At 57.6% G+C, this 11,189-nt stretch overlaps 1 protein-coding gene across 1 annotated transcript in view; it reads left to right on the top strand.

Moving 5' to 3' along the window:
• IFFO1 (intermediate filament family orphan 1) overlaps nucleotides 1-10,187 on the top strand; it is a 19,054-nt gene extending 8,867 nt beyond the window's left edge. Inside the window, exons 2-10 of the mRNA XM_009287174.1 lie at nucleotides 4-172; nucleotides 5,281-5,341; nucleotides 5,427-5,522; nucleotides 5,774-5,914; nucleotides 6,875-7,035; nucleotides 7,526-7,646; nucleotides 8,365-8,457; nucleotides 8,661-8,791; nucleotides 9,424-10,187. Of these exons, the coding sequence (XP_009285449.1) occupies nucleotides 4-172; nucleotides 5,281-5,341; nucleotides 5,427-5,522; nucleotides 5,774-5,914; nucleotides 6,875-7,035; nucleotides 7,526-7,646; nucleotides 8,365-8,457; nucleotides 8,661-8,791; nucleotides 9,424-9,526 (1,076 nt within the window). The 3' untranslated portion in view covers nucleotides 9,527-10,187. The remainder of the gene's footprint in view (nucleotides 1-3; nucleotides 173-5,280; nucleotides 5,342-5,426; nucleotides 5,523-5,773; nucleotides 5,915-6,874; nucleotides 7,036-7,525; nucleotides 7,647-8,364; nucleotides 8,458-8,660; nucleotides 8,792-9,423) is intronic.
• The last annotated feature ends 1,002 nt before the right edge of the window (nucleotides 10,188-11,189 follow it).

The raw sequence follows: 11,189 nt of genomic DNA, 5'->3' as shown, positions 1-11,189 counted from the left end.
AAGCCCGGCGGCTGGGCCCGGGGCCGGAGACCACCCTGGTGCAGGGACCGGGGGTCTCCTGGGTCCACCCGGACGGGGTGGGCGTGCAGATCGACACCATCACCCCGGAGATCCGGGCCCTCTACAACGTGCTGGCCAAGGTGAAGAGGGAGCGCGACGAGTACAAGCGCAGGTGAGAAGGGGCGGCGGGAGCGAGGGGCCCGACCTGCATCCCCCGAGGGACCGAACCCATCGCCGGGGGGGGCAGCAGGGCTCTACCCGCTGGGCGCCGGTGCGGGAGAAGCAGGCGGGGGGGAGAGGCAGCCCTGGCCTGACTTCCCGGGAGCGCGGGATCCAGACAGCGTGAGGTGGGGTTGTAAGGCAAAAACATGAACCCCTGAAAGCAGTCGTCTGCGCCTGGGTCTCCTCGCTTGCCTCCTGGTGTTTGAAACCTCTCGGGATGCTCGCTGAGCCTTTTTTCATCTTACCAACCTGGCACGAGGGACTAGAAATGCCTTTCCAAGCAGGGAAGAAATAACTTGACTCCAGGAGCTGGCGTTTTAAATGGGAGGGGATCTACAAACACTCGGGAAGGAGGAGCAGACGGAAAGTAGGTGAGGAAGGTGAACATGCAGCAGTGAGCGGGTTTGGGTTGGAAAAGGGTGTTGGGAAGAGGAGGGCTCTCTGGATACATAGGAAGGTGCCGAGAAGCCCCTCGGCTGGGCGGCTGACTCCCCCGGGCCCTTTCCCTCCCCAGTGCTCTCCCAGCCGGCGCCTCAGCAGCAGCGAGCCGTGCGGGAGCACCCCACTCCTCGGGGGCTTTCCTCCTGACCCAAAATAGCTGTGGCTTGGCACGTGCCTCAGAGAAGGGCGAAGCAGAATGCAAAACTAATCTCTTGGCCGGTTCTTCTTTCCTATGCGGGGCGGCCGCCGCTCTCACATCACGCTGGCGGCGCTTTTGTTTCAAGCCAGTTTCCGAGGCTGCTCCCAGATCTGCACGTAGGATGAGATCAGGCAGGGGGCTGGCGTCGCTGGGTCAGGGCGCGGGGCAGAGCGTGGGGCCGGGCAAGACCATCACTGGTGACTGACACCACCTGAGCGACTGATTTTTTTTCAGAAGAAAAGTCGCTTTATGATGCTTTAGAAGCAATTAAAAAGTAACTGATTACATACCCAAAGGAGTGAAACAGTGTGCTCTACCCCCGGGAGCCGTGCTGCTGACCAGTGCTTCACAGCCATGGGCTCTGGTGCCAAGATCAAGCCTGGGGATCCAAGATTACACCTTGTGTTTTTGGCTTTATAAGGCTTTGGCTGAGCAGACTTGCCTGTCGGATGCTCCGAGGGCACCGAGCAAGGCACGTGGAAAGGAAGAGCATCTCTTCTTTCCCACTGATTGCTGCGTGTAGCTAAGGCCTTCTATTATTAAGCCAGGGGTCGGGCTCCTTCTCCAGGGGCGGGCAGCTCTCCTTGCCTTACGTTTTCAGATCAGATAGCGGGGAGCTGGAGCCACCTTTTTGGCCCAGAGGGCTCGAGCTTCACCTGCTCAAAGCGGGTCAGCCAGAGGGGACCAAGTTGGGTTTGTCGGTGCTGCTGAAACTTTGGGAGAAAGGAGAGCTTTTCAGGGTTGTCCCGCTCTGGCAAGCGGGCTTTGGGGAAGGCTGCAGGGGGAGTGACGGAGGGAGCGGGGATGCTGGGGGCAGGCAGGGGGGCACCACGAGCTGCTGCGGGCCAATGTTGTTGGTAGGATCTATTTTTGGACTGTGTTACCAGGAGCTGGGGGAAAGCAGACCCCACCCCCAGACCCTTTCCAGCACTGGGAACTTTCTGATGGGTGCAGCCAGGTCCCAAACAGGGAACTGGGACAGGAGGATCCCATTTCCACACCCTTCCCCATGCTGAGGGCTGACACCAACATCCCCCAGGAGCAGAGACCTCCCTGCCATGGAGGGCTCTGATCTGCCGTGGGGACAGTGTGGCTGGTGTCACCCCTTTGCCACCTGCCTGGGGGCAGAGGGAAGAGACTATGTTAACACAGGACTTCCCGGTTTTCTGACCCATGGCTTAGGTGCTTGAGCTTGCACTTTCTTCAGGGCAGTGTGGCCACCGTGCACCCCACGGCATTCGGAGTGGTGCAGCAGGAGGAGCTTCTCTCTGGATATGCAGGGCCTGAAATTCAAGTCTGGGATCTAGGAGGGGTGCGGGGGCAATAGGGAGGGACAAGAAGACATGCAGCAGCAGGAGAGAGGCTCACAGGAGCCACACTTGGGAGGAGCAGACTGAGGCTAGGTGGCCTGGAGAGGGGCAAAGGGTGCCTGCGAGTATCGTACAGGCCCGCCAAGCGCTGGGGATCTGAGAGGCTCATCAGGTTTGTGCTGTCTGCTACACCTGTATTGCCAAGTAGTTTTTATCTTGGATGCTGCAAGGACATGCTGGAGGTGTGGGGTGAGTAGTGTTATGGCACAGTGTGTTAGAGTCACAGAATGGTTTGGGTTAGAAGGGACCTTTAAGGATCATCTAGTCTAACCCCCTGCCATGGGGTTTCACTAGATCAGGTTGCTCAAAGCCCTGGCCTTGAACACTTCCAATGATGGGGCATCCACAACTTCTCTGGGCAACCTGCTCCAGTATCTCACCACCTGCATCGTAAAAAAATTATTCCTTATGTCCAATCTAAATCTACCTTCTTTCAGTTTAAAACTGTTGTCCCTTGTCCTGTCACTAAAGGCCCTGGTAAAAAGTCTCTCTCCATCTTTCTTATAACCCTCCTTTATATACTGAAAGGCCGCAAGAAGGTCTTTTGTTGTTGTAATTGCCCTCCAAGGAGGTGTGCCAGGCTGCAGGGCATTCACCATTAAGGTGAAGCTCAAACATAGTTCAAACATGGCACAAGAGAGGGAGACGTGCAGCTTCAAGCCCTGAACAGCCCGTAGGGTGCCCCGCAGCACCGGCCTGCACTAACCGTGCAGCATAGGGTAGGGCACCCCAGTGCCTTTTGCAGTGAACAGGATTTTCAAAGATGTGGGGGTTGTTTATTTTGCTAAGTGAACTTCTTGAGGGGGCGCACCTTGCGGGGGAGGGGGGGGAGTGTGGAGCTGTAGGGACAGCAAGGCATCTTGTCACGTCCCCAGCTTTGGGAGGGCTGGCCTGTAGCCAGCAAGGAGATGGCCAGGTCTGTCTGCTACTGGGACCCTCCTGCTCTCGCTCTCTGCCTTCTCCTGTGTTTCAGCCTTTGGGCAGGTTGCTGCCTTGTGGCGGTGCAGGAAGGATGCACGTCTCCCCTTGGCATGCGCCGGTGGCCGTGGGGTTGTGTGGGGCAGCCTTGCTTCCAGCTGGCAGTGACCGGGCAGCAGCCGCCGGCCGTGCTGGGCTGTGGGTGCAGTGCTGCAGGCAGGTTATTATTAGGAGTGGTGCATTGCAGGAGGGAGCAGGGAAGAAGGAGCCAGGCAGGAGGCAAGCAGGAGAGAGGTTCGTAACGGATGGGCGTGCAGATTCGTCGCTTGCGAGGTGAATCACTGTTGCCTCCTGCCTTTAAATCAGTGTTTATCTGATCTGTCCTCATCTTCCGTAGCACTGGTGTGAAATGAATTCTTCCAAGGATTTGCAGCTATGCTTTACTTCCCCAGTAAGTCTGGGCTATGTAGGGACCCGGAGGGAGGCGGAGACCGAAAAAGAGAGGAAGCGCCATGCCGAGAAAGATGCTGAAAATTTTTTCTTATGGTGAAAGGCGTTTTTCTCCCCGGGGAGGGAGGCCGTGTTTGAACAGTTCCCATATAAGGGCAATTCTACCTTTTAACTTATTCCTTCCCTCTCTCTTCATCTCCCTCTTCCCCCCAAAGGATGGGAACCCCCTTTGACTCCCCTTCTGCAGCTGCAGGATGGAGCCAACACCAACACCACAATTGCACGCTTTCTCCTTGTTTGAGTAAGGAGAAGCGTTGCCAGCCTTAAGAGCTTAGAAATTCATAAGCCAGGATTCTTCCATGTCGTCAGATTGTCCTGATACCCTGAGATAACAAGTGTGAGGGCTTTTCATGTGCTTTCTGGTCTCCTAGACTTTAGGATTTATTTTTTGAACTTGGTGTGAGTAAGCGAGAAGCGAGATTTTTTCACATTCTCGTGCAGGGTCGCAGTGCCTGTGTTAGTGCTTGCAAGCATTAAATGGAAACCGGAGATCACAGCACCAGGCAGGGCCCGGCTCTGGTTGCTTTCCCAGAGAAATCCCACTTTCTCAGAGAAATCTGGCTCTCCCAGAAGAGCCAGGAGCCAGGTAAGAATGCAGCAGCCCTGCCCCGTGCCGCACTGCAGCGGATGCTAACCCGTCTGCTCTACGGGATAGTAATTTAGCAAAGAGCAGTACAGTCTGGTGGCCTCCCAACAGACCATGGACTGGGCCAACACCGCAGCATGGCCCAAGATGATGATCTCATGCAGCGAAATATAATGTAATAATTGCTAGGCAATGTGTCTTTGTATAGCAAGGCCGGGCACCTTACAGCTCAGCCTTTTGCAAAGCTGCAAAGCCTAATACAGTACCCACTGGCCAACATGGCATAAATTGGGACAACCCATCCTGCTTCCTTGTAGGATGAAACAATGTTCTTTAATCGAGCCTGTTATGCGGCAGTACAGCCAAGGAGACTTATGCCCCTGCCCGGGTAGCGTGGCCTGGCACAGGGCAGCCCTCTGCATTGGTACAGGCAGAAGAGCAGCCATTCGTGTTGACACACATCATGGCCACTCACGCTGTAATGTGGTTTGGTATGAGGTTGGGTTTCGTGCTTTAGGACAGCCTGAACTGCAACGCTGCAGACACACAAATGCAGTCACAAATATGACGCAGATGGGGGCAACTCTGCAATATCTGCAGCCCGTTATTGAGTGTTGGAGCTGAACCTAATGTGACCCAAGGCCAAGGGGCTCGGGGCAGATGGAGAGGCCGGTGGGCTGCGCTGGGCCGTGGGCCAGCCCCAGCGTGGCAGGGCGTGCAGCGCAGCTGCCACGCGGGGCCTGCGGTTGGTGTCCCCAGCTCCCCCTGTCGCGGAGCAGGCAGCCTTTGGCCGGCCCATGGCAGGGACAGCGGAGAGCGTGGTGAGGCAGGGTTCGTGGCCGGGGAAGCTGATGGGCGTTTGGCAGCTGCCGTCATCTGGAAACAAGCAGCAATGCATTCCTGGGCACGTTCTCCTTCCCACCCCAGTGCCGTCATCACCCCCTCTTGGATAGCTTTGAGGTGAGCAGCTGCCGCTCTCCGGCAGCCGGCGAGGCGAGGCCAGTGGGATCTGACCAGCGCGTTTGTCTCCCTAGATGGGAAGAGGAGTACACGGTGCGTGTCCAGCTTCAGGACCGGGTGACTGAGCTGCAGGAGGTGAGCATCGCTGCCTCCCCCTTCCCCTGCACCCCAGCTGGCCCACGCTGACGCTGACTTGCACATCTCCCTCTGCCCGGGACAGGAAGCCCAGGAGGCTGAAGCCTGCCAGGAGGAGCTGGCCATGAAGGTGGAGCAGCTCAAGGCAGAGCTTGTTGTCTTCAAGGGACTGATGAGCAATGTGAGTCCTTAACCCCTCTCCAACCCAGCAGCAGTGTCCTACCCGAGTGGTGGGGCTGCGTAGAAAAGCAGTACCTTGGTGGGGCACGTCCAGCACAGAGGTGGTCTGGCAGGGCTGGTCCAGGGTGCAGTCAGCAAAGTGGGGATGCGGATGCAGTCCTGCAGCATAGGGGGGAATGTGGGGGCTCTGATTGCTGTTTGCCTTGCCTAATCTTCCTCCTTTGTCCCCCTTCTGCGGCACCGTGAGTTCAGAACATCACAGAGCTGGACACCAAGATCCAGGAGAAGGCCATGAAGGTGGACATGGACATCTGCCGGCGCATCGACATCACTGCCAAGCTGTGTGACGTGGCGCAGCAGCGGAACTGCGAGGACATGATCAAGATGTTTCAGGTGAGAAGTGCCTGCTGCTGCTCCAGGCTCAGCCACCAGCTCTGGGGAGGAGAGTTCCCAAAGGAGTTAGAAGAGACAACACCAGCCCCCTGCTAGGGGAGACACTTGGTCACCCTCACCCTTGCTCCTTGTGGTCCCTTGCTCTCTGTCTCTCTCAGGAGGACCAGGTGAAAGGGCACGGAAAGGAGGTGGAAAGCTCCAGATGTTGCTTTGGGCATCGAGAGTCCCCTCAACCTCTCGCTCACCTGTTGTGTTGGGCCAGGGGACCCCTCAGTGGTAGGGGAGCAGCTGCAGGAGGGAGACAAGTTGCTTGAGTGTCTGTCTCTAACTCCATCTCTCTCCTTCCCTTTCCCCTCTCCGTCATCTTCTCTCTGTCTCTCTTCTCTGTCTCTGTCTCTTTTCTCTTTCTGGATGTCGCTGCCTTTCTGTCTCGCTCTCTTTGTCCCTACAGAAGCAACTGGTTAGTTCCATTCAGTTGGGAAAGTGTACAAATTTTAAACTTTCTGTAAATAATGTTGGACTGTAAATATTGACATATTTCACCTTTTTCAGACTCTGTCTCTTTTTTCCTGTTTCTGTTGCTGTGTTTCCCTGTCTCTGGACTTGGGTGGTGGGTGATTTGAGTTTTTTCTGCAGTAAAACCACATTGTTTTTTCTCATCAGATTCATAGATTCCATCTTTAGTTGCTTAGTTTTAATTTTAGAAAATGCTAAAACCATATTTTATCCATTGCACCATCTTTAACCTGATCATAATGAGCCCGTGTCTCTCTCTCTCGCTTTTCTTCCTTCCTTCCTTCCTTCCTTTCTTTCTTTCTTTCTTTCTCTCTTTCTCTTTCTCTCTTTCCCTGCCTTTCTGTCCCTCCACCATTCCTTCCCCCTCCATCTCCTTCCAACTATCTGCTCCTGACCTCGGACCCGGCCTCGTTTCTGTAGTCTCTGCACTTGTCTCCCGTTAAGGTCCCAGCCTCGGTGGGGCGGAAGCGGGAGCGCAAGCAGGTCAGTGACGAAGACACCTCACTGTCGGAGAGCGATGCCTCCCGAAAGCCTGAAGAGGAAGAGGAGGACGAGACCACGGCCATGAGTATCAATGAGGAAATGCAGAGGATGCTGAACCAGCTGTGAGTGCAGCTGCTCCGCACCTCTGCCACCGGCATCTAGCGAGGCTCCAGCACCGGGCTTCCCACTGGTGCCTGGGATGGGGAGGGCAGGGGTGGGCTCCAGCTCCCCTTCCCAGGGGAGGGTGAGATGGGAGGTGCTGCCACAGGGTATGTACACCCTGTGCTTTGCGATGTGGTGGGACTGACCCCCGGGGAGACCTGAGCCCACCTGTGCCGTGGGTGGGAGCTGATCCAGCTCCCTCCTCTTGCCCCTCTTCCCGCCTTTCAGGAGTCCCTGCCTGAATTTGCCAGGGCTCCTGACCATAAGCCAGCCCCTTCCCCATCAACTGTTGGGTTTAGGCACACTTGAGCTCACCCTGGCCAAACCTTCAAGAGCTGCAGCCCTGCCTGTGAATTGGGGCAAGGCTTTCGGCACTGACATGGCCCCCTGCCTGCCCTGCCTGCTGGGGTTTTCCTGCTGGGTGCTGACGTGCTGTTCCATTGCCCCCAGGAGGGAATATGACTTTGAGGATGACTGCGACAGCCTCACGTGGGAAGAGACAGAAGAAACGCTGCTCCTGTGGGAGGACTTCTCCGGATACGCCATTGCAGCGGCAGAGGTGCAGGGGGAGGTAACGGTGGTGTCAGGTCCCCTCGGGGATCCAGCCCTGGGTTGGGACACTCAGTCCTACCTGAGGCTGCAAAGATGCTCCCTCAAAGACCAGACTTCAGCCCCTCCATCCCTTGCGGGCCTGTACAGATGCTTCCCTTCTTCACCCCATCTTCCCTACGTGAATATATTACTGTGTCCTTGTGAAGGCCTCCATGTTAGGCAGACCAGGGACCTGTAGCCAGAAAGATGTGCTGAGGGCATGGTCCACACATATGGGGAGAGCCACAGCCCTCCCGGAAGAGAAGACCTCCTCTGGCTGGTCTGGTCTCTGGTGGTCCCTTGCTCGGGCTCTCCAGCCCACCTGCCCGCTGTGCAGCAACAGTGCCCAAACAGAGGCCTCGGTGTCTGGCCAAAGCCCTCGCCATCCCACATCTTCAGCCCTCAGCAGTCCCCTGGGGATGTGTCATGCTTGGGGATGCTCTGTGCTCTCCAAAGCTTCTGCGCATTGCTGGGCTTGTTCTGGGCTGATGTGCTCACTGCCCAGTGTGACGAGTCCTGGGTCTCTCTACCCCGTGTTGGCAGGACTGACTCGTGCCTTATTTATACTACATCGCTTATGTTTCTTCCTCTTTTCCCAGTGCTGCCAGTTCTTTCTCTGATTTCTCTCTCTCTTGCCTTTGGTTCCTCATGTTGGACACCTCCCTGCCTCTAAACATGCCGTCTGCTCTCCCCAACAGCAGGATGACAGCCTGGAGAAGGTGATCAAGGACACCGAGTCACTGTTCAAGAGCCGTGAGAAGGAGTACCAGGAAACCATCGTCTTAATAGAGGTGGGAGGAGGAGGAGGAGGAGGAAATGGGGAGGACATGGCACAGAAGGGGGTGAAATGGGGGAGTGGGTCCCCGGGGGAGGGAGACACCATGCTGGAGCAGGTAGTTGGTAATGGGGGGCAGCAGCCTTGGGTCTGGCCGTGCCCCCTACCCTGCACCACACCGTGCCCCGGGCTCATCTCTGCACTGTTTCCCTTGTGCAGCTGGAGCTGGCCACAGCCAAGAACGACATGAACCGGCACCTGCACGAGTACATGGAAATGTGCAGCATGAAGCGAGGCTTGGATGTGCAGATGGAGACTTGCCGGCGGCTCATCACCCAGTCTGGGGACAGGTGAGCTTCAGTGGGAGGGCCGAGATACCCATGCTCTGGGCAAGAACTGGAGCCCGGGTGGTGGTGAGTGGGAGCTGAAACACAGGATAGTACTCCAGCCCTGCCCTGGTGTGGCATGGAGAGAGGGCAGTTCCCAGAGGCCATTGGGCTCGTGGTGACCAGCCTCCACACAGGTCGTGGTGCCACCTCTGCAGAAAGTGGGCTGCACACAGGAGTCAGTTTTGACAGGTGAAGCCAGACACCACCAATGGAGAGAGGAGCTGCCGTTGTGCAGGGACATTGTATAGGTCCCCACAGGTGTGTGGAGCCAGGGTGGCTCCAGGCTGGGGACCTCTATGGTAGGCTTTCACTGACCCCTAGCCTCACATGCCTTGGTAGGGTCCTGCTCTGGGTAGGCTCCTCTGGCATCTCCCCCAGCCCTGCTTCATGCTCTGGACCTCTTGGCTGGTGTCCTCTGGGACACCCTCCCCAGCACCCAGGGATTCCCACGGACCCACGCATGCCCCAGGGGAGTGACAGGGGCACTTCAGCTTCTCTCCTCCTTGCTCTGGTGCCCCCTGCCCACACCGAACTGGGTCCTTTCCCTCCCCCTGGGTGGTGCTGTGACCACTGTCCTTTGGTCTTCTCTGCAGAAAGTCTCCTGCCTTCACCCCAGCCTCCAACAGCGAGTCAGCCCCGAACGAGGAGAGCGAGGAGTCTGACCGCGACCCCCCCAGCGACGCTTCCATCAGATAATGAGGGGAGGCCCCGCTCCCTCAGACCCCCTTCCTGGCACAGGGGTGCCTGAGCCACGCCTGGGAGAGACTGTCAGGGACGTGGAGCTGCTGGTAAATGTCTGTCGCCCAGGCTCACTCCCGTTTTGGGGTGCTTGGCAGATCCTGCACCCCCCTGCCACCGGATGTCTTGCAAATGGGAATAGCTAGATAGACCTGAGGGCCCAGGCCACTCAGCCTCCAGCCCCTTCTCTATTCCCTTCTCCTGCTTTGGTTAAACCGCGGTTCGGGCAGGGAGGCTCCAAACCTGCCAAGGCGGCGTTCTCCAGGACCTGTCCCCAGGCTCCCCCATACCCACCTCCTCCAGCCTCTGTCCTGGTACACTTGATCTGCCCCCTGCCCTCCCTGCACCACACGGAGCCGAATGAGAGCCGTACCTCCCTGCAAACTGGACCTGACCCTGGTGCCAACTGGACCGAGCCCAGGGCTCTCTCTGGCCTTGCTGCTGGCCAGGCGCCTGGCTGGTCCCCGTGCTGCGCCGGGCACCCTGATGCCCCCCGCCTCCTCCGGGGCAGGGGCCAACTCCCACTCACCGTGCACTTTGCTTTGCCGCACTTTGGCGGTGCGCTCGCGTCTGTGTTACGGGTGCAAGGGGTCATTAAATGGGACAGTTTCCTTTTCTACAGCTTCGCCGGGTGTGGGCTCTCCCTGTGCTGCCGCGGGTGCTGCGCTGCTTGAGGCAGGGGGTGTCCTCCACCGGATCCCCAAGCCCACATCAATGGGGGCCTCCCATGGGACACTCCCGTCCCTTGGGCGTGCCAGATGGGACCGGCAGATGGGACAGTGGCGAGATCCCTGTTCTAGGAGCCACTGGCCCTTGATGGGCCATGTGTAGCACTGGCGCTGCGTGGGCTGCTTTGTTCTTAACCTAGAGCGTCATCGATGCTGAGGGATTGGAAAGGAAGCTGAACATGGCTCGCGACTTGTGGACCTTCCTCTCCCAGCGCCTGGTCTCCTCTGCCACAACAGGGCATCCCAGAGCATCTTCTCGCCTGCCCTCAGTCCCACGTCCAACCTTGGCCTAACTGCAGTGGGGGTTCCCCTGTCCCACCATCTCTTGTAGCATCTGCCTGGCTGGCCGTTGCACGTGCTCCTCTGGTGATGGGAGGCTGGGGCCCGGCAGGGTGGCAGGAGGGGGCGAGCAGCCTGCTGAGAGGCAGTGTTTTGCAGGGCTGTCCGCTGAGCAGTGGACCCAGGCTGCACAGCCAAGGCAGGTGAAGCTCCAGAGAAAAACGCTTCTCACAAAACGTCCTGAAGGGAAGAGAAAGTAGATAGCAGTAGAGTTTTTGGATCATCTCTAAGATTAGGTAAGGTAGATAAAATGGGGGCTGAGGGATGCAACAGTTTATCTCCATTGGTTTGGCTTGGGTAACTAACGCTGCTGTGCACCTGAGCTGTGAGCACCAGCGCATCTGCGCACCGCAGTACAGAGGGTCAGCGTTTGGGCAGGGTGAGGTCCTCTGCCTGTGCCTGCAAGACGTGTTAAGGCATGTGTTGGCATTTCAGTGTGGGCTAAGATAGCTGGGTGGGTAGATAGGCGGGGAGGTGAGACCCTGCAAATGGCAGAAGTTAGCAGCCGAGGAAACCTCCAGGCCAGGGTGCAGCTGGGGCACTGCTGCTGGCGC

The sequence above is a fragment of the Aptenodytes forsteri genome, unplaced genomic scaffold (assembly GCF_000699145.1).
Source record: "Aptenodytes forsteri isolate BGI_AS27 unplaced genomic scaffold, ASM69914v1 Scaffold216, whole genome shotgun sequence".
Taxonomy (NCBI): domain Eukaryota; kingdom Metazoa; phylum Chordata; class Aves; order Sphenisciformes; family Spheniscidae; genus Aptenodytes; species Aptenodytes forsteri.
This window is presented reverse-complemented; position numbering and strand designations above follow the sequence as displayed.